At 39.1% G+C, this 18,452-nt stretch overlaps 1 protein-coding gene across 1 annotated transcript in view; it reads right to left on the bottom strand.

Moving 5' to 3' along the window:
- Positions 1-18,040, bottom strand: part of LOC121298128 (FYVE, RhoGEF and PH domain-containing protein 3-like) — a 65,077-nt gene extending 47,037 nt beyond the window's left edge. Inside the window, 1 exon segment of the mRNA XM_041224971.1 lies at positions 17,727-18,040. Within this exon segment, the coding sequence (XP_041080905.1) occupies positions 17,727-17,745 (19 nt within the window). The 5' untranslated portion in view covers positions 17,746-18,040.
- Between the last annotated feature and the right edge of the window lie 412 nt (positions 18,041-18,452).

Raw genomic sequence — 18,452 nt, 5'->3', positions numbered from 1 at the left:
GCTCTGGTTGTCATGGAGACACTGGCCCATGTAGGGTGCTCTGCCTGCTGTAACAACACGTAACTGAACCAATGGTCTGCTTCCACATGGGCAGCATCAAAATTAAATCACCTTTTAAAGGGATGTGTGTGGTAAAACCAGCCACAGCAGCACTGAGGCAGAGATTTAATTTCAGCAACATCCCTTCCACAAGATCTCCAGAACTAGACACAGCACTGCTTTAAGATACCAGCTGCTTGGATCTGGATGAAGCATTGTATAAAATATTGCATAGTACATCCTTTGCATACACAAATGCCGAAATACCTTCACTAAAATGCTAATCCCTGTACAGTTGTGTATAGAAAACTGCAATTTATGAATTATATATTTATTTGTTGTTTAATTTGAATAACAAAATTTAAAAAAACACCTGACACATTTCAAATACTAGCAATAAATAAGCAAAGTGCCTGGGATACACAGTATCTACCCTAATGTACTATTGTAAAGCTTAAGCTTGTTTTAGTCTTGGTAAAACAACACATTTGGAGTCACTTAGAAAAACAACTTCAATGGAAAGCTTTCCTCGAGTCCATTTTTATCATTTATTTCATTCTTTTTAATTTAGCCCACAACACCCCAAGCTACACTTCATTTAACAGGCAGCAATCTATTATTTCCACAAGAGGAAAACATGACATCAAAAAAATCATCTTGCAAAACAAAATGCAGCATTACCCTGAAAAAATTCTTTGAAGACGATCCAAAGCCCAGCATGTATAAAAATCCCATACTGTACTAAAGCAATCTGCATTTATAAAAATGTTATTACACATTAAAACAACTGCATGCAGTAAGAAGACTTTTTTTTTTTTTTAATTTACCACACATAACTGCTGAAGGAACATGCCTGTAGATCTAGCCATAATGCAGGCACCATCTTAACTCAGACTCCAATCCTAGAAAGACATGTACTTGCAACAGATTAGTATGAAAGCTAACCAAGCAACTCACCAGCTAAGCCCGGCCAGCCATCTGCCTGTTTTCCAAAAGCAGCTTCATGCCACAGCTTCTCTCATCTCCGCAAGAATAAAACAAATATAAATATATATATATATATATATATATATATATATATATATATATATATATATATATATATATACAGACCACAGCACTTCCAATCAATGAATCAAGCTGGGTTGGTTTTTCCATGCAGCAGTTTGTGCTGTAGGTACACAGTGGGTCACACAAAGGTGGTCTTGATTTCTTCTGTTTAGGTCCTCCCCCCCAAATAAAATAACACAATTTTCGAACCAAAATGTGCTCTGACAAGCTTCTTTTTTTCAGGCTTCATTCAATGCTGAAGGCACACACAGAGCCTCCTTAACAATGCCAGGCAGCAAGGATGAAAGAGGAAAAAGTAGTTTTCCGCCTGCATAATGCCTTAGAATGGTTGCCATGGAAACAAATGACGGTGGGGGGAGACAGAGAGAGAGAGAGAGAGAGAGAGAGAGAGAGAGAGAGAGAGAGAGAGAGAGAGACTGCTGACCAATGCTGGTAAAAGGAGAGGAGCTAGGATTCTTTTTATTTTCACTCAGGATTCAAGCCGGCATAATTTGTGTGTTCTTTCAGATTGCGGAATTAAAAAAAAATAATAAAAAACACTACTAAAGGAATGGCTGCTCTCGCCTATCTGCGCATGCATTATTTTTTTCATTCTTCGGGTGCACTTTGCAAAGTAGAGGCCTAATTGTTGGTGCATACAAGCTTTCCCACAGGCGGTGTCAGAGGAGAGGGGATCTGAAAAGAGTTAATTTGCATTGAACTGAGCTGAACTAGGAAAAGGATTCCACTGGACAGCTGCTACTGCTTCTCAGTTTATCTATGAAACTACAGTTTTACTTAGATCCAGTTAAAATAATAATAATACAATCAGATGTTGTACATATTACTGGTATATTGTATGAACTGGTAGGGTCATTTGGGGTAAGTGTACCTTACATAGCACTAGAATAATAGAATGCAGAGCCAAGAGAAAATGCTCGAGAAGAGCCCTATCCTGTCCTTCACACAGATACTTCACACAGCTCAGAGGCCAGTGCTATTTCAGGCACTGGTCACATTAACCTGGGACCACACTTCACCAAGGTGACTAGCACAGGAGATTCACCTGCAACGCTGTTCTTCTGAATCACCTTTATCACAAAGTGCCAGTTCCTCAGTAAGATTCATCAGAAGGAGCATACCGACCATGGTATGAATTACTGGCACACATGTGAAATGCTACTGTGAGTCAATACCTGAAGTTTGGAAAGCATGTGTAGTGTGGTTTTTAAATGAGCGCCGGTCTTATGCGAAGACGAACGATGATTACCTGCAATTGGACTGATGAACATATTTAAGGAACTGCTAGTCTCCAGGTTGGCAGCAGTGATGCAAACTAATCTCCTATCCAGAGAGCCACTTTATCCATATGTTACTGAAATGAATGTTCTTAGATAGAAATACTTAGTTACACTCAACACCCTTCAGGAGTAGTACAAAGGGAATGTGTATCTAATCTAGCACACCAGATCCCTACAGACAATGACATCGAGCTGCAGTCCTAATGCATGCAGAGGGCTTTTTGCACAGTCACTTCCTTGTGGTTAAATTACTGCTCAAAGATAGCCGTTTTTAATATGCCTGTAAGAGATTAGTTGTCGTGACAGTAATTGCTTGCCTTTATTCCACTCTTGTAATTTACATGTCTGCAGGCCCACCAAACGAAGCTTTTGGAAGCCATGAAACACCCTTGAAACCCTTTCTTGAGATTGGACCGTTATCCACAAAAACGTCAAGGTCAACCATTGCAGCTGATTTCGAAGCCAGTAAAGCAGTGTGCTGAGTGCTTTGAGATAGGCATGCACTTAAACAAAAACACCCTCTTGACACTGAGGGTTCTCTGCTTCTAATCCAAAGTTCACAAGAAAAACAATTGCCCTTCACAATAGACAATATATCTTGTATTAGCAAAGCTGGAATAATACAGCTACAGTATACACTGACATTGTTGTTGTCGAAGATTATTTATTCACATAATTAGAACACTTAGAGAGTGCAGGATCTTTAATAATTCAAATCAGTACAGCTAAAAAGCATGCAGGGATAACCTGACGCCATTCAAATACCATCCATCCTAAGGCTTTTCACCCGATACACCAAATACCATCTTCAGTAATCCTGTCTCTGTTTGTCTTCCTATCCTATCGCTCGAGACTGTCCAGTGGACTTACTGGGCATTGTCAAGTTGCTCCAGGGTACAGATCGAGCAATGTGAATGTTTGCACTTTTCTCACATCCCTGTCACGTCAGGGCTGATACATGCTGGCACAGCAGTGTGGGGATGCCCTTTACTGCATGTAGGTGCCCTTTGTCTGCCTGTACACACAGCGCGCTACAGCCTCACCAATTCTAAAAACGGAAAACACCAAAGATGGAAATTAGCCTTTCACAGTCTAGGTTTAACAATAAATAAATAAAAGCAAAACAGTACTTGTACAGCTTTAATGTCTTCCTGTCTGACAGCTGACTGCATGTTTAAATTTCAAGGGGATACTACAAAGGAAAACTTCCAATACATCATTAATATTTCATGCAGCTAAGTAGGCTTTAAAATGAACATGTCTTGGTGGAATACCTTGTTTTCCTCAAGGTTGAAAATATATATATTATAACCTTGGGGAAAACTATGATCTGGACTTGCTTTATCTATATATTTCTTTTTATCTCAAACAGTAGATGTACTGCATCAATGCTACAGGTTTTGAATCATGTGAAGATTATCTGACACAGAGCAATTCTGGAAAATATTTGCCTGTTTTACTCTTTCTAGTAATGTATGCATTACCTTTTACACCAGACCGTGGTTTCGATCAGACTAATTTCCAATCTTATTCTGCACCAATAATTATATGCTTTGCTTCTTCAATTGTCATGTAATCTAAACTGCATTTACCAAATGCGCCAGGCATGGGCACCGCACTTCCCTGTCACATTATGAGTAGTTAGCACTTCAGGGAGAAGATAAAAGTGACTCATAACATCTACAGACAGGTATGCTTAGTAGGAGCAAGAATTGGTAGATACCAACAGCAAGGGAGGCTGCTGTCTGTCAAGCCAGTGAAAGACTGTCTGCAGGACTCAAGCCTACAATATAAGTCAAACAGGAATCTGGGTCCCACATCCTAAGGATTTACAAGGTTCCCTGCGATGTCTCATATTTGAGTCATGTCACGGTAAAGCTAGACAGTCTCACTTCTTTATCCCTTTGTCAATATAAAAGCCACTTGCCTCCAACAAGCTATTCTGCTGTCTTGTACTAGAGAGGAAGCAAGTGATGCCCCTCTGTACAGTAATGACTTGGATACAGTACACTGCTCAGGGCCATCTGACTCTCATTCGCAAAAAGCAAACAAGTTTTGATCAATTTTGTAAATATTGTTTTTCATTAACAAAGGAAATAATTACATTCTCTTTAAAGAAGGGTGACTCGCTTGCCCTTCGGAACACCGCACTACTCCGCACTTCTAATTAAAACCAAACTGCAAGCAAAAGCAAACCTGCATGCTGTTGCAAGGTCTTTTTAATTCAGCACACAGCAGTACAGCTGTAATTTTGTTCACCAACATAAAAGTAAGAACACAAGGAGTTCAGCCCAGCAATGACCCCAAAACACTGTCACGTCAGTTCAAAACGGACCCCAGTGATTTAGCAAAAAGTAGTACTGATTGGTGTATTTCAAACATCTATTTATTTTAATCTACTGCAGATGGCTGTACAGTATACAATTCCACCATACCGTTCTACCGTAATTAAAAACTGAACTCTAAACACAGTAGTTTTTAAGTACCATTCTGCCGTATTTAAAAACTGAACTCTAAGACATACAGCTGGTGTTAGGTATATGTTCATCGGACAATTCCATTCATTTGACACCTATGATTATCTAAGACAAACCTTTTCTTCTGATATTTTTCCTTGCAAAGCTTTGCAAGCTACTTTAAACAGAAGAGCCAAATCCTTAGTCCTTTTGACACGGGCATGGCTGGGAGATGAATGATACAATTCGGCAGAGTTAAGCATTTCGTTTGCCAGGACTTCCATTTACATTTTCAGGTGACCTAATTCAATAATGAATATACTCCTCTTGTTGCAGACTTGCTTAAACAGCCATACTGTGTGCACAGACGCATTAGTGTGCTTGTGCAGTCTGGAGCTAGAATTACTGCAGGAGAATGCCATTTCATTCACCACTAGACTGCACTTCACCAATGTTTACAGCAAGTCAGACTATTGTAATTAGCGGAGAGGAGAGAGGAGAGACAAGAAATAATTTCCACAGAGGAATTTCAATTAAACATGATTCTTCAATTACAGAAGTATGTACTGTGTGCATAAGAACCAGGTTTTACTTGCAAATGAAATCTGCTGTCTTATAATATATTCCTGCTCAACAAGAACAGCTTTCATTCTTTCAAGGGTTTTCAGTAATCATATCTGACTTTTATATGAGGACTTGTGTTATAACCCTGTTTTTTTACCCCTATATATTCATGCTTTTTTCACTTACAGATTGTACTTCTGTATAAATCAGTTTCTACTGTATATAAACATGGAACCAGTTACTAATGTACCACAAACACCCACTTTTCTGCTTGCCAAAGCTTCAGCAATTTTTTTTTTTTTTTTTTATCTTTTACCAAAATTTTTTGGAAGTTTTGGATGGATTAACTGGATTGGAGCTACCAAGACACACACGGGCAATTCTAGAAGAAGCGATAGCAGAAGAAGGTTAAAAAAAATCTTCACAGCCCCCCAGCTGGGTGATAATTACATGGCTCAAGAGACAGAGAGAGAGAGAGAGAAAGAGAGACTAGAAGAGCTGCAGACTCCTCCTTCACGAAGGCATGCTATCAAAATACCAGCCATCAACCAGCTGTGTGATTTAACCTGCCATGCTTGACTGGCACTGATGGGATGCGAGCCTGCCTGCCTGCTTGCCATGTGAAAACGGCAGAGACCCTGCCATCTGTCACTGCAAGAGATGGGATTTGCCAAGTGTGACTGGCATGGATGCAGCAGTGCACTGCTCACTGTGCTAACTTGTTTTCTGTTGCACAATAGGTCCCCAAGGCTCCCAATAAATGGTACGATTTACAGTGGCTGGTGGCACCTGCTTTATAAAGCAATGACGGCTTGAGGAGTAACTGGGTTCACTTGGCAAGCTTTGTGGCTCACTCCAAATTCTTATTCTGCCACAGTTCATCAAGTCATTGATTTCCTTGGTGGTAATTTTACTGATTAGAGCAGTCAGGCCATCAATTTCTAAAGCAATCAGACTGCTGCAAGGCGTGCACCGTGCCAAGATAAACCTGTGGCTGGAAACCTTAGCTTGCTTTTGCACACATCTGTAATATAATGGATATGTGTGGGTGTTCTCTTAATGCAGGACTGTACCTTTGATGGTTGCATGCTGCCCCTCTTCTTGATATTTCACCAGTTCAAACTTTGTAGAATAGATTATCTGACTGCAGGTAACTTGGGAGCATCACTACGTATTACTTACAGCCAGTATTTCACTCCTCCTCTATAGTGCTTTCTTCTCTAATGACAGTCGGTTTCTTGAATCTAGTGCCTCCTGGAAATATCTAGTCTGGAGCTCTTGCGGATCACCACTGCACTATTGGTGTGTGTCCATACCTTGTTTAATCAAAGGTAGGTCAACTTGAAGGTGGTTTCTGATTAATGGACTACAATAAATTAAAGGATTTATGGATTTAGGAGTTTTGTGGCACAATTCAAGCTACATCGATGCTATTCGCATGAAAGTTTCTGTTGGTGCAGCGATCCAGTAATTCAATAACAGACCACCTCCACCATCTCTGATAGCAAGGACCAAAGTCTGCTTAGAGGTCAAAGCAGAAGTGCACCTAGCAGTCATTTTTGTCAATGGCTGCTTAGAAGATTTTTATTTTAAGTCATCTGATAAATAGCTTCAGAGGTCAATGTGGACTCATTCCACCCGTTACTTGGAATACATTTTTCTTCTTTTTTTTTTAAAATAAGTGAACTTCCAATAAGACTCAGCTGGAAGCCCAGATTGACCGTGATGGTTCTCATTTGCTCCTGACAGGTCAAGGTCACATTCTTCCCATTCTGCTGCTGGTTATACTGGAAGCTGTGTGTGCACAGGTAACATGCACGCCACACATCTCTGCTTTGGCATCATGGAGAACACTGTGACTATGATCTGGGCTTGCTTTATCTATTTAAAACCTTTGAACATTTGATAACTGTATTTTAAAGGTGCAAGCTGAAAGAACCTGATCTTGAAACCAAGCTTGATAATGGGGTTTAAAAGTCTCCTAGTGCAGCTAGGGTTTAGCTCATAGAGACACTGTAATGTTATACCTTGGGATTACACTTTATGATGCTGCTGCTCCATTAAACTGAAATGCCCAAAACCTTATCGGTTGCTGTTTGTCTTGTTATTTGCTACTAAGAATAGTGTGTGTGCACATCTGTTGTGAGATACAGGATTACATTTGGATTTTGTTTAATGCTGTCAGTGCAGACTTCTTGAATTCAGGCATCACAGCTTCTGAATACACTGTACTCTTTTTTCTTTTTAAAAAAAACAACTTTTTCTTCACATTTTGCTGAATAAACACAGCAATAATCTAGCCATCGGTGTCTTTTCTTTCATCTCATTAACAAATAAGTTCATATATTATAATATTATCATAAGCAGATGATTGCATCAGAATTTTTTTTTTTCTTGCAGTAAGCGCATGCATGAAATATTGAAAATAGCTTTTTTTTGTTGTTTTTTTTAAAGTAATTTTGGACATATTATAAATATGTTTCATTGAAAATGTTTTTGCATTTTTTCCTATTTCTTTATATGGGGGGGGAGGGGTGGCATCCTCATATGAGATCATCATACATTTGCGTCTTCTATATGTCCCCATATAAAGATTAGAAGAGGGTTTTTGTTTCGGTCCTCACCATGCATTAAAATGATTAAAGAAATAACCAGTTTTAAAAAAAAGCACAGTAATAAAACTGTGGCAAACAACAATCCTGTTACAGAACATACATCACACAAATATTTCCTTGTTTGGACAAGCTAATTGCACTAATGTGCACCACTTGAATGCATTGCTGATGCACAGCAATCTCTGTAATTAAAAACAAACACAGTGACATGAAGTAGCAGCTGGGTGTCACAATGCACTGCAACACGTCTCATAGACTTTGCAAACATACTTCTGTGTTTCGCTGCCTCAGACTAGAGAGAGACGCGTCATGCAGCACACCAGCTACAATACTCTGTCACATTGAAAATATTGGGCTTTTGAAGAACAGCAGAAGTTAAAATCCTCACAGTAGACTGCTTTGACAGATGAGATAAAACAAGGCCTGGATGACCACCATGAGAAATCTAGGTCTGTTGCATTGGATTTCATTTCTAATACACTAACAAGAGATATACTTATTTTATACATGTGTATCTTTCCATGACACATTTTATCAACAAATACAGACTGTCTAATTGTATTAATCTTGTATGTTTGTCTTGAAATGTTCTAATTATGGTGGCTTCCTAAACAGTAAAACAAAAAAAATAAATGTACAGTATGTGAAAACATTCTTGGACACGTCTTCAAGATAGAAGCACTGTAGCAGGAATGCAAAGAATCCCCACTCTCAGCCTATATCTGGTTTAGAGTAAATAGCAATAAATAAACTGCTGAACTTGAAATACGTATGCGTGTTGAAAGTGAGCTCCAATGGCGGTAAATATGGCAACGGCAGCAAAAAATAAATCATTCCAGCTTTACACAGCCATGAACAGAACCCTTTTTTATGCTTTGTGGCTTTTTGAAGCAGGCACACCACACCGTTTTTGGATGGTACTCATTTCTGACCTTTTAAATTCCTACCCTATTCAATGCCTCTGAGTCAGCCAGAGTTTAGTTAAGGTTACAGTATATAGCCCGCACAATTACCAACTGTAGAATGACTAACACTCAAGAGTATGAATGGCGCTACAGTATGAAGTCCCAGCGTGTTCAAACCACAGAAAATCAAAACCTCCCAATCTATTGATGCCATTCTGCCAGCAATCAGTCAGCTTCCAGAGAGCATTGTTTGAGCTCTTGACACAGCAGCTTTATGCAATGGTGTATGACTGTCCCATGTAAAGCAGACCATGCAGGTTATCTCTCTACTGGAAAAGCCACTAGTCACAGAGGACCAGGTCAATGAAGAAGACAATGTGAAACTTGGTCCAGTCTGCAAGAATGGAAAGAAGACTCCCATTGCATAGCAGTTCCACCCAATTTCCACATGTTTTATTAGTGCATAGGTAAAAAGCTCAGGTATATCTTAGTAAAACCAGGAATGGCTCAAACTGCTGTGCAATGGGAGTTTTATTTCCATCCCTCCATCTGCATGGGGTCACTGCTCTCACACACAGATTGCTGTTGAGGGCTTCATTACTGTAACCAGGTGTGCTGGAAAATGTGCAGCAATACAGAGAGATTAGGTTAAATGTTTTGGTTCCTGTACATTTTGAATGCCTTTAGGGTGATTAGAAAGATCAATGCATCATATCATTGAACTGGCAAAATTACTGTCTAATCACCCTGTATATGATTTTATAATTACTAAAAAGTAGCTCAGTATTTACTTCATGCAGCCATTCACATTAATTCACCAGTAGAGGCTGAGAGTCAAAGGAGCACCTGTATGCCCAAAGCTAAATATTTCACATCATTACAAACAGGTAAGTATTGTCCAAAGTATGAGAAAAAACAAACCTATTAAAATAGGTTTTGAATCCAATGAAACATGAAAATATGTAAAATACTGACAGCAACTTGTGTAAACCATGCAAGAGGACAACCATGACAAATCACTCATTTTATTTGTACCGAAAGGTAATGTATTTCTTTATAAAAGACAGGCATGAGCCCCCCCCCCCCCCCCCCCCCATGCCATATTCAGTTAATATTGCTTGAACACAACATTTATTTTTTATGTTTATATAATAATATTTTCCTTCCATCTTATTACACAGTATCTTGACATTGTCAAGACAGTAAAAAGTATGCCATTGGATTGGATTGGTAAACTGTTTATTAGTACTAAATGCTAGAGTCTTAATCCACCAATTCTGTAACTGGCACTTAATGAAATAATAAGGATGTGTGTGTGTGCTTTAAATGACAGTAATTGCAATGATTCTCATACCCAGCAGAGGAAGCTCCTGAGAACCTTGGATAATTCCCTCCACCTGCTCCACTGCGAGAGGAGGCAGCCATGAAACGGGAGCAGGGAACTGGACATACACACACACAAGCACACAGCAGCTGTTGCAGTTATTTCTTTATGCTTTTTGCTTTATCAGCATTTTTGTCCATTAAACGATTCTCCAGCCACGTTAGACAATTACCAAATCTCGAAAAAAGTGAAATGATATAATCCGTCAACTCTATTTGACAAAACCACTTGCTAACTGTAAAATCTCACTACAGAAGAGCACAACTTATGGTAGTGATAACAATAACAGCGCTAGAAACATTAGACTAAAAACACCACCAAGACCATATTTGACTGTGAATACAGTGCATTGCATTACATTTTCCACACCGTGCCACTTCATGACAAAACTGCAGACAAAAAAAAGAGTGTGTGGTGATTCACTACAGCTGTTTCTGTGCGTCTTTGTGTTTTACCTTAGCACACAGTGCCACCAGGTGGGGTAGCTCATTGGTGCAATGACCATGAAGTTCAGACACTATTCTTTTTCCCATTCCTAACAGTTCAGAGTGGAGTAAAGACAGAGGGTATTTGGAGCTACCCTTTATTGAGCTGTCTAGAGAAAGCTGGTGATGACACCCAGGTGATGACCAATGGTGATGACTGGGCTACTGCAATTCTCCATTGCGAAACAATAAAGAAACAGCTGCTTGAATTTATGTCGACTGCTGCTCTCCACAGAGGCTATAAGCCCAGTGAATCGAGTCATGTAGCTCTACATTTTTATGGCACTTTCTAATTAAATGATGAACAAAGGTTACTAAGGGAACGATGTCAAATTGAACCAACATTAGATAATGGGAAAGCACACATGTACAGTATACTGAGAGGGTTGATCATCCCTCTTTCTTGGTTTTTGACTGTGAACATCTCCCACTGCTTTATTTCAGAGAACTGGCTGAGAAGACCATTATGTTTCTATTTTCTTTTTTTCTAATACAGTAAAACACATCATAAAAACATCCAATCAAAAGTATTTTACCTACTGCTAGCCAGTTTTAGTTTTTTTTTTTTTTAGTACAGCATTTTCACCATTATACTTTTGACTGTTAATAAAGCTGTTTTTCTAACAGATAATATTAGCTCTAAATTCAGGGAATAAACGTCGGCTGTTCTGGTCTTTAAAGAAATAACAGCAACAATGGTGACAGTATTAATAACACAAGGAAACGTGCTGTCAACATTCATGCAAGAGAAGTGAGATGTCAAGAGGATTTTAATGATGCCATCAATAACAGACTGTGCCTTCCACCCAAGCCTGAGTGGCCAGGGAGTCAATTCCACATTCAGGCTCCAAGCACAAAACAAAACAGCAAACCAGGTTAGATAAACATATTTTTAGACATACAGTACAATACACAAAGGCATTATCAGGACGTAAAAATGTAACGACATCTAGCCCTAGTCCCTTTTTATATTCAGAATGGCAGATAACTGGGTGCAGTAGCTTCTGTGTTTTTGATATCTTTCTACCGCACAGCACCACCTAGTGGATGCCCTGTTCTGTTGAGAGGTACAGTACTGGAAATTAATGCACACATGATCTGGCAGCTCCCTCACTTTATGCCGCAACCCTTGAAATCCATCAGATTTGACCAGAACATTTTATTCCTGCCATGTAAAGTATTTTAGCTCTTTAAACCACCAGTTCCTAATAACAGTGACCTTTAATTAATATCATTTTATACCATTAAAAATAAAAATAATAATACGTTTATTATTTTTTTTCTGTCTGGAAGCTGAAACAAAACAATGGCTGTCTTGTTCATTTGCATCAGTGACTTATTAAACTCAGATGCCATAACATGTTGACCTTATCCAGTTACCCTTATCTGTGGTTGGGTGTTCTTTTAAAAACTATGTCAAAAGCTTTGACTTCCTCAAAATGTGTGATGTTGAGCAGAAAATTAAATGCACACATGTATTAAATAAAAACAGATCTCTCTGGGTTTGTTTCACATTGGAATGTCCGACAGTGTTCTAGAGTCTATACCTCCCCACCTGCTCCATATCCAACCACATGACAGCCAACCCAGAACAAGTAGAATAAACCCTCAAAGTTCTAAATTCCTAGTGATGACACTGCCGAAAAAACTGTCAGGGAAACAAAGTCACATATACAGGTACATAGTCTTTGGTTTCATTAAAAAATAAAAAAAAGTTATGAATGTTCCTTGTCTAGTTTGATACTATTGCTCTGATAAGTTCCTTACATGGTTAGTACTTTCTTCTTGATACCCATGAAGTGAACATTTTTAAAACAAGACTGTGATTGTTCTTCTAGATAGGTTTGCTCAATGAATCTGCTGCTGGGTTACTACAGGCTAATTTTGAATGACATGCTCCAAAACAAAGTGTTGTATTAACAGAAGGCAGATGACTGCCTAAAGTCAAGAGCATAACTTCACTCAGATCTCATAATCCTATTAGCACCTGGATCTGAAGCAAATCAGAGTGTGACGAAGACTGGTACAATAACTTCATACTTTACAGGATCGATTTGTCTCAGTGGCGCTTTTATAGACTCGAGCACCCACTTCAAATTAATATCTGGACATGGAGCAGAGAATTAGTGAACAAAATTGTTTTGTGTTTTCAATACAGTACAGAAATGCTACAGGTCAGAGCTACAGTACAAGGATGAGAATAAGCTTCCCATTGCACCAAACTGGCCTGGAACATGGGGCGCTGGACTCTACTTTAGCTAAGATTGTCTGACTAATTGCAGTCGGCTCCCAGTTAAACCTGGAATGAGTCAACTGCTATGCATTGGCAGTCTACTGAATATCTAGTCTAGCCTACAGTATCCATTTGCCAAATCTAAGCATATTTTAAGGAGTAAGGACTTGTTCAATACTAACACGGGTTCTGCAGATTCGAGCGCAGACACATTAACTGGATTTGGCTGCTCAGGCCAGCATTGGTATGCTGCCTGAGATGCACAGGCCAGTCCCATCTGCAACCAACGACACCCAATTCAAGCACAGGCTGTTACTACAGTACTTGAGGAAGGATGAAATCTTTTAAAACAGGAGTGATTGTTCACAAATGATTGGTGGTAAAAGTGTTATTTACACATATTTTAAAGTCTTCAAACAGCAAAAAGCCACTGTCAGCGTTGCGTACATGATCACAAGTTGGCAGTCCTACACTACATTGTGCTGTCCTGTGAGGAAGCCTGAATAGAAAAGCAAGACCTGTTTGATGTGGGGCAAAGTCAAAGCCAGAACCCGGGCCCAAGAATACGGTCCCTTGCCCAGTGTTTTCCTGTCCCTCAGTATACAGCTCCACCAAATTCTTTCAGTGATCCTGTCCATGCCCAAGCAGATTTCCACAGAAAAAGGCGGAACAATGGGGAGCAGAGCCAAGCAAAACACTGCAGAGGACACCCCTCCTAACCCTCTGCTGACTCTCATATTTCCACAGCATGGGAAGCGGGGTCTGCTCTCAGCGTTCTCACAGGGTTTATCACAAGCAGGGCTTCACTTCCCTTGCAATCTGGCACCAGCACAGGGAGGGCATCTTTGGGAGTTACGGCTATGAAAAAGTGGGAGGTTTCTTATTTTTTTGCCCCCCACAAAAGTGAATTCTCATGCCAACATGTCTAGAAAAAGATAAATGTTAGGAAAAGCACATTGTCAATTTTATAGCAGGTGTTATTGTGAGGTTTTTTCTTCTACTAAAAACGAAAATTACAGTAGGGTCCAGCAGGGATGGAAATAAGACTCCCATTGCATAGCAGTTTCACCCTTTCCAGGTTTTAATACATGCTTGATTAGCCACCGTGTAAAGGCAACAAGATCAGGTGTGTCTTATTAAACTCATAGTAAAACCAGGAATGGATCAAAATGCTATGCAAAGGCAGTCTTATTTATTTCTCATGGAGTTATTAATTGATGTTTTTTTCATTTTTTTAAATGCAATTTGTTTAGCCATGTATGTGGTTTTAACAGGAAAGAGAGAGAGAGAGAGAGAGAGAGAGAGAGAGAGAGAGAGAGAGAGAGAGGAGGATTTTTTTTTTTTAACTAAGTCTGTATTCCAATGGAAATAATTCAGGAAATCTGAAATAGCATAGCTATACATAAATGCAGGAGCCAGCTCAAATTACTACCACTGGTTTTGATGTTAAACTGCACATTCTACTTAAAGGGGCTGTGAATCTGGAGGGTTTAAACAATAAGATAAGTACTTGAAGAGGAATATCACTTCAGTCCTCGGCAGGTAGCTCGGACTATTAGTAACAACCTAAAACAAAAACCCACACAGTTACACAAAGATTACAGTGTGTCAGTGTCTAGGGCAGGATCTGCATTCGAATCCCAGCACAGCTCTCAGCACCTCAGTCCCACCCCTGCTGCTAACTTGCTCTGGCCTGAGACCAGGTTTGTTAAGAAAAAAGTAAAATTTGACTGTGAAACGCATTATTTGCATCACATGTGACCACAAAAACACACACAGTACTGTGGAGACCAATACTTGGGACCCCGAAATGTTCTGACTGTCCATACCCGAGGGCTCTCTGGCTGACAGTAGCACAGGCACTTTCAAATGAAAAATGTTTGGTATACTCAACCCCAGGTAAGTACTGTAGCGGGGAAGATCAAGACACCGTTACAGCAAGGCTTCTTAGCAGCAATCTCAAGCTCAGACCACTTGCACTTGTTCAGGTATCTAAAAATTTCACTTACTGTACAATATTCATTGTAAATGCACGTTCACCTTACTGTATAGTCACGACTTAACTTGAGATAAAACAGGAAACCAAAGCTGCAATGAATGGTCTCCGTTTCTGTCCTTGAACAATTTTGTGTTTTTTTTTTTTTTTTTTTTTTTTTAAGTGACAGCTGCAATGCCTCCCATTGTACAGCAGTTTGAGCCGTTCCAGTTTTTACTGTGAGCTTAACAAGTACCACCTGAGCTTTTTCACCCTTTGGTTTGCCAATTTAATTTGACTGTTTAAGCTCCCAGTAAAGTCAAGAATGGCTCACACTGCTGTGCAGGGAGCTCAGTGGTCTCAACTTAGTTCAACACCCTTTGAAGCAACTAACAGTCCCTGTAGAAACTATACCATGGGAACCAATTAACATACATGTGATCCCATTACACCAGGCGTTTAACACTTTCTTTCCACCTCTATTGAAGAGCCAAACAAAACGACAAAAGCCAAACACTATAAAAACCTTTTACATTATCAAATCGAATCAGCACAGAAACATAGACTCCTGCTGTCCTGTCCTCTTTTTCAATGTCAGTTTAAGATATTCTAGAAGTGCATGAACTCCTTTTTACATCCAACCTCTTCTGTATATTAAACTAACTTGACTTCTAGCCCAATCTGCTTTCCTCCAGGCTACTCCTGAGATAGAGATCAGGGTGATACAAAGCATAGCTTTTAAAGTTATGATTGATGCACAGTTGCTTTGCTCCCATGCTGTTACGTTTGCTTTTTTTTCCCTAGCAATGTCCACTCAAGTGGAAAGACAGTCTTGAATATCAATCAACCAGATAATGGGGCTTTTTTTTAGAATATTCCGGGTTATTTAATTCTAAGATGAATTTGAACAAAAAGACATGCTTGTTATGATAAATCTCCATTCTCCCCTGGCGTCGACCCCCTCGCTGGAGGTCCCTACTGCACTCTGTTTACTTCACAAGAAAGGAGATGTTTCGAAAAGGCTTGTTAATCTGCTTTTGTGAATTATAAAATTATGTAAACATTTCATCCACAGGCCTGCTGAGAAAGCATACTCTACGGAATTCATTATTTGGAAATACAGTAACAAAAAAATGGAACAAATAAATTCTGCTCTCATCCTGGCAAGTTGCTGTGCTGTTGCAATATGGGGCTCCCATGCTTTACAGTATACAGTAGGCTACACTGCCTATTCTTCGCTTCCAATCCAGCCCAGAGCACAGGGAACAAAGCTTATTCACACTTGACGGCAGTTAAGGTCACAAAACAGAACCGACCCTGCTGGTACAGCTACTGTATTTACACTTAAACAACTGCTATCTTCATTTGTACAACAGATTAGGAATATATATTGCATAGTAAATAAATAACTATATAGCTTCAATGTTCAAACACTAAGGTCAAAATCTTTTTCACATGAACATTTCTGATAAGGTTTTGTGTGTTAATTTTCCAAACCCCAAAGACTATTGCTGGATTGTTGCCATGACCATAGCGTGTTGAATGCTTTTTTTTTTTTTTTCATTCCCATGGTGTTACTTACTGTACTGTAGCACAGAGGGGTAAAGAATTCCTTCAAACTGTATTTCATTTGACAGCTGCACAGCTGTCAGGACAGCAGAATCACTGCTCAGCCTGCTCCAAGTGCAAACTAGAAAGCCCCAGTCACTGTAAAAAGCCATGAGCTCGCTTTTTGTCTCTGACTTCAGCATTTAAACTTAAATTAAGGAATAGCAAACAAACATATTTACAATTGATTCTAATTATATAGAGATAGAGAAACAGATAGCTAGATAGACAGATAGATAGATAGATAAAGAAATGAACCACTGTACGTAATGTTAATTGTGAATGAATTGGCTTTAACATTGGTTGGTACTCTGCGTGGTGTGATAGCTTGTCACCCAACATTGTGAAAAGCGTTTCTCTTTCTGCAGTGTCCTGGTTGCGTATATGGTAGATACAGTAATGCATTTGTACATATGTCAAATGTAGCTCAAATAAGATTTAAGCCATCAATAAAATAAACACTGTTTGCTGTTTTGGCCAAGTTATGAATTACTTAATATGCTGCATACAAATGAACACAACAATCTTTCTTGAAAATGGGAGTGCTTTATTTTTCACTCTCCCTTTTCAGCTGTTGTTAAAATGCAAGTAAAATTATAAATTGACGTTAGAGTTGTTCACTTGGGGATTGCCACATTCATTTTTGCTAACTTGCCAAACAATTTCCAAGCCACATGTTTTTATAAGAAACCTCACTTTGGCTACTGGAGAATTATTTTAATAAAAATGCCATGTGCAGTAGAGTACCGTGTAGTGCAGAAAAAAAAAAATATATAACGTATACAATAAAACATCTTCATAGATCTCGAGTCAAGCATACACTGTAGTTTTGACAGCACGTACTAATGCATATTGATATTTACCCTATTTGAAACTAAAATTAACAATATTTGCTCAGTATATTAAATAGTAAAATGTTTATCAAATAAAACACGTAGAATAACACAAAGTAACTCTAACTAACAGTACTGCTACTTACCAGATGTAAACATTTATTTTGGTCATAGCTTTTTGTTTTTTTTTTATATATATATATATATATATATATATATATATATATATATATATATATATATATATATATTGCACGGTGTACCTATGAATTACTTACCAGTGGTCACCCCCTGCATCCTGGAGACGATTTTTATCCGTGTTGTATTATCCTGTAATCACTCCCAAGCGGGATTGTGGGTCCGGCTGGAAGTTGCTTCTGCTCAGCCCGTGATTCTGAGACACATCAGGGGAAGGAAGGAGCAACTCTGCTTAAAATACTGAACTGCTTTTTCTTTCCAACTGCACTTCCCCACTGCACAACTAAAGAAACCGCATCGTGCTGATCTAAAATACCATTCATTCGGCGTTCAGCTTTCTTATTATATTCGGCTTCGTTGCACTCATTTACCTAAACAGATCCGAGACTCCTGGATCTCTTGTCCCTCTCTAGCTAGCGTGTTGTGGAGAAATGTGTCCGTGCTCGACCCCGCAGCGCGCTCTAGAGAATCACAATCGCACGGTCCACTTTTTTTTTTTTTTTTTCCGAAGTTATCAAGCCTCCTTGAAATCTGTCTATCAACTTTTTAATGTTTTTTGTCCTTTTCTTGTTTTCCATGCTTGACCAGAACAGATAATGATAAAAGCAGTCTTCTACACGATGCTATGTGGAGTTCCTGCATACCTGACTCTTCTCTGAAGACTTCACTTAATAGGCTATTCACCGCTCCGGATTTCATGTTACTGTCAGTGAGTGTCAAGTCCGTCAGTGTCTTTCAATGGAGTGTCCTTGACAGGGTTATCTGAGATTCCCATTACGGTCCTTTTAAAAAGCTGCACATAAAAC

The sequence above is a fragment of the Polyodon spathula genome, chromosome 23 (genome assembly GCF_017654505.1).
Source record: "Polyodon spathula isolate WHYD16114869_AA chromosome 23, ASM1765450v1, whole genome shotgun sequence".
In the NCBI taxonomy this organism is placed as follows: Eukaryota; Metazoa; Chordata; class Actinopteri; order Acipenseriformes; family Polyodontidae; genus Polyodon; species Polyodon spathula.
This window is presented reverse-complemented; position numbering and strand designations above follow the sequence as displayed.